This window comes from Austrofundulus limnaeus, unplaced genomic scaffold, assembly GCF_001266775.1.
Source record: "Austrofundulus limnaeus strain Quisiro unplaced genomic scaffold, Austrofundulus_limnaeus-1.0 Scaffold382, whole genome shotgun sequence".
Taxonomy (NCBI): Eukaryota; Metazoa; Chordata; class Actinopteri; order Cyprinodontiformes; family Rivulidae; genus Austrofundulus; species Austrofundulus limnaeus.
In genome coordinates, this window is record NW_013952784.1 from 10,420 (window position 1) to 13,967 (window position 3,548).

At 40.1% G+C, this 3,548-nt stretch overlaps 1 protein-coding gene across 1 annotated transcript in view; it reads right to left on the reverse strand.

Annotated features, from left to right (window-relative positions):
• The window catches only part of alpk1 (alpha-kinase 1), a 23,792-nt gene that overhangs the window by 5,115 nt on the left and 15,129 nt on the right, over positions 1-3,548 (reverse strand). Inside the window, exon 10 of the mRNA XM_014023631.1 lies at positions 774-2,499. Coding sequence (XP_013879085.1) covers positions 774-2,499 — 1,726 coding nt within the window. The remainder of the gene's footprint in view (positions 1-773; positions 2,500-3,548) is intronic.

Here is a 3,548-nt window from a genome sequence, read left to right on the forward strand (position 1 = left end):
GACACATTCTAGACAGTTTATCAGCTAAAAAAAGTTAATTTTGGGGTAAGTTACTCTTGAAGCAGTCATTTCTGCGAAATGATTCCCGACCAAGTATTGACTGCATAACTGAACATAATTATTTGAAGTTTGACTTTTTTGTATTAAAAACACTTTTCTTTTATTGGTCGGRTGAAATATGCTAATTTTTTCAGATAGGGATTTTTGGTTTTTCTTTACTTTTTTGGCAAAATCATCAACTTTAAAACAATAAAAGTCTTGAACTACTTCAGTTGGTGTGCAATGAATTTAAAATATATGAAAGTTTAATGTTTATCAGTACATTACAGAAAATAATGAACTTTATCACAGTATGCTAATTTTTTGAGAAGGACCTGTACGTATATGAGTTAGTGCTTTAGGGCTAGTGAAACTAATTTTTAGATTAGTGCTGCCCACCACTGGATATTGAGCTAAAGTTTGATATGGTAGCAGCTGATAGTAATTCACCACACATACTTGTCACAGATTGCCCATAACATTATTTTCAAGGTTTGACCCAGATGTCTTTTACCCTGTCATTTCTCAATATAAGTTGTTCTTAGTCTAAAACTCAGATGTGAAAGGCAGTGGGTAATAATCATGCCTTGGTCTATAGTTCATTCAGTAAATCTAGGATGGATTTGTATAAAATACAAGAACATCCCCTGGAGATCATCAATCCTCACTACTACTGTGTCTACAAAGGTATAGTATATTAAAGACAAAGATAAGCAATCTAAAAAACAACTTACTGTAGGCAGCATTGTTTCTGTTGAGTTTAAACTGAGTTGTGTCGCTGTACAACTTTGTCAGAAGGCATTCATGACAAACTCCGGCCAGTAGAGTTTGGTAATCCTGCTTGGACAACTCAAACTGTTTGACAGGAGTGACGGCAGCTGCTGTTTTGTGGTTTAGGCAGCTGAAGCACAGAGGGTTCCTGCTCTGAGGTATAATTTCTATAGATGTCAGTTCATTAAGGTGGTGACTATTTTGATCCATCTCCAGCATCTCAAATGAATTGTCAGAGGTTTCTGTAACTGCATTCTGGTCCGGGACAAGCTGAGACAAGTTGTAATGTGCTACTGAAGAGTTGATGGTTGCAGGTTTTACAGGTTCGGGATCAACTTCAGTCTCCATGTTTGAGTAAATATTGCAGCTCATCAAAGGTTGTGGTTCAGATGAGGCACTAACTTTCCACTGATGATTCTTTGTGGCATCGACATCTGGGGGGCTGGGTTCATAATCAACTGTTTCCAAGATAAAGAAGCTCTCGTTTGAATCTAGAGACTTGTTGATTTGGCCCATTCCAGGTTTTAACTGATGACCTGGCTGTGTTTTTCCACGTGTGGGAGAGTTCTCACCGGCTGAGATCTTTTCCCATGATGACTGGGAACTGAAACTGTCACCGAGAGAACTGGAGGATGTTTTGAGAGTCAGTTGGGAAAGTGAATGCAAAACTCCATCTTCTTGTTTCTGTGCAACATCAGCCATCCAGTCCTCCTCAGTATCCATTGTCTCTATTTCAGCTTGTTTTAATTCAGACTTTTCTAAATCATTAGGATCTTTAGAAGAGAAACTGGAGGATGCTACAGTCCTTGGACCAGCGAGAGAAGTGATACCAGAGCCCGAGTTATGTGGGCTTTCTTTCTCTTTTTTATCGGCTGATTTGACGTCGTCACACTCAGTGGTAATGCAGCTCTGGCTACTCAAGTTTTCTCCATGTCCAGAGGGCCAAGAAGAACTCAGAGACAGTCTCTGCCATGAAGAGCCCAGCTGGTCTGAGCTTTCAGTGGTGGAACACTTGTCAAAGTCAGAGGGCAGATGTCCACTGGATGGGTCTGAGCCTTTTTGTTGAGGTTGATCTACTTCAGCTCTATATTCTACAAGGAGCGTTTCGGCGGTTGTCCCCAGAGCCGTCAAACACAGCTTCGCCCCATCGGTCTCATCTTTAGTCCTCTTACAACGTCTGGTGGTAGTCTCACATAAAGACGCATGATACTTTTGAAATCTCTTCATTATCTTTGAGAACGCCTCCAGGGTGAAGTTTACAGTGGAGTCTTTGACATTTCTGTAGCTGTCTGGAATGAAAGATCCCTTATCTGAATTAGGAAATGGGTTCACACCCAGCAGAACCTTGACTCGTCCAATCAAACGCATGATTTCAGCACAGAGGTTTTCTTTGTCCTGAGTATTGGCACGGGAGTAACCATAGAAGTTAGCTAAGGCTTGTTGACAAGCTTGAGCTGCCTTAGTAACGACCTCCTGAGGGGTGCTGAGCCATTTGTGAGTGACCGTGATAGAATAGGCCGCCTTGAGGAAGGTGAGAAGTTCCTGCTGACTGGTGACCACATCACTGTCTGTTTTGGTGAGAAGGCCGATTGCAAAGGCCTCTCTAGCCTGTTGGAGGAAGGACACCCTTTGGGGAGGAGGGCACTCTAATGAAAAACTGTACGAAAGCAGGCAGGTTCCCTGAGTTGTCTGAAGTAAAACAGAATCAAAGAAAGATTAAAAAACATGTAAGTCCCTTTACTTAATAATTTTGCTTAACTATTTGAAGTCAGTTCTGTGTATCTGTTAGCAACATATCAAATGAACCAATAAACATATTTAAATGAAACATTCTGTAGACATACAACTACAACTGATTACCTTTTGTAGGTAACCCAATTTAGGTAAAATTTGGTATGGTAGTAGCTGAGTCATTCACAACACATACTTTGAGCATTCCACATAGCTTTTCTTAAAACTTCAGCATGAAGTGTTGTTCTAAAGCCTGTTTGTTGTCAAACTACCTTATGACCCACTAGAAGAATTTGAATGAAACTCCCTCAAAGTGTTAAGTGAATGTACACATCTACAACTTTAAGTCATTCAAAGTGGCCACCACAGGAAAAAAAGCCTATAATTCAATGTTTTACAAATATTGAGCTAAAATTGAATCTGAGAGTAATTCACAACACATACCTTGAGAGCTAATAAATTGTGCAATATTGTGTGAGATAGCATATGAATTTGTTCTTTTTTTCCAAAGTGGCTACAACCTTTTCATTCCTCAACATAACGCGATCTTAGTCTACAAGTCTTGCATGAAAGCCTGCGGGCGATATGCATTCTTCATGCCATGGCTTCATTTTCTAATGCTTCCAGTGGAGAATTTCATTTTCTCTGCGACTTCTGTTAAATCTGGTAGAAAGACCTGCTCTGCACATCCCTGAAGCAAAGCCCATCAATGGGGCAGCTTCATCATTCAGAACAGCCGAGGCATTCAGATGAAGCCTGCTTAACTGAGCATGTGCCGAAACTAAATGAYATTGGTACGTCGATTACAGAGGGAGACTTTCTAGCTGATTTGATGACAAAGCAGCAGTGACCTATATTTTTTCTCTGTTCAGATCACGCTTTTCTGCACTGTGATTTCAGATGTTTAGAAGATATAATCATTTATGGCCGTGTTTTTCTGATCAAATTTCTTAGCAAGAATTAGCCTAAGGAAAAAGTCACAAGACCTTTAGTGGTGACATAAAAAG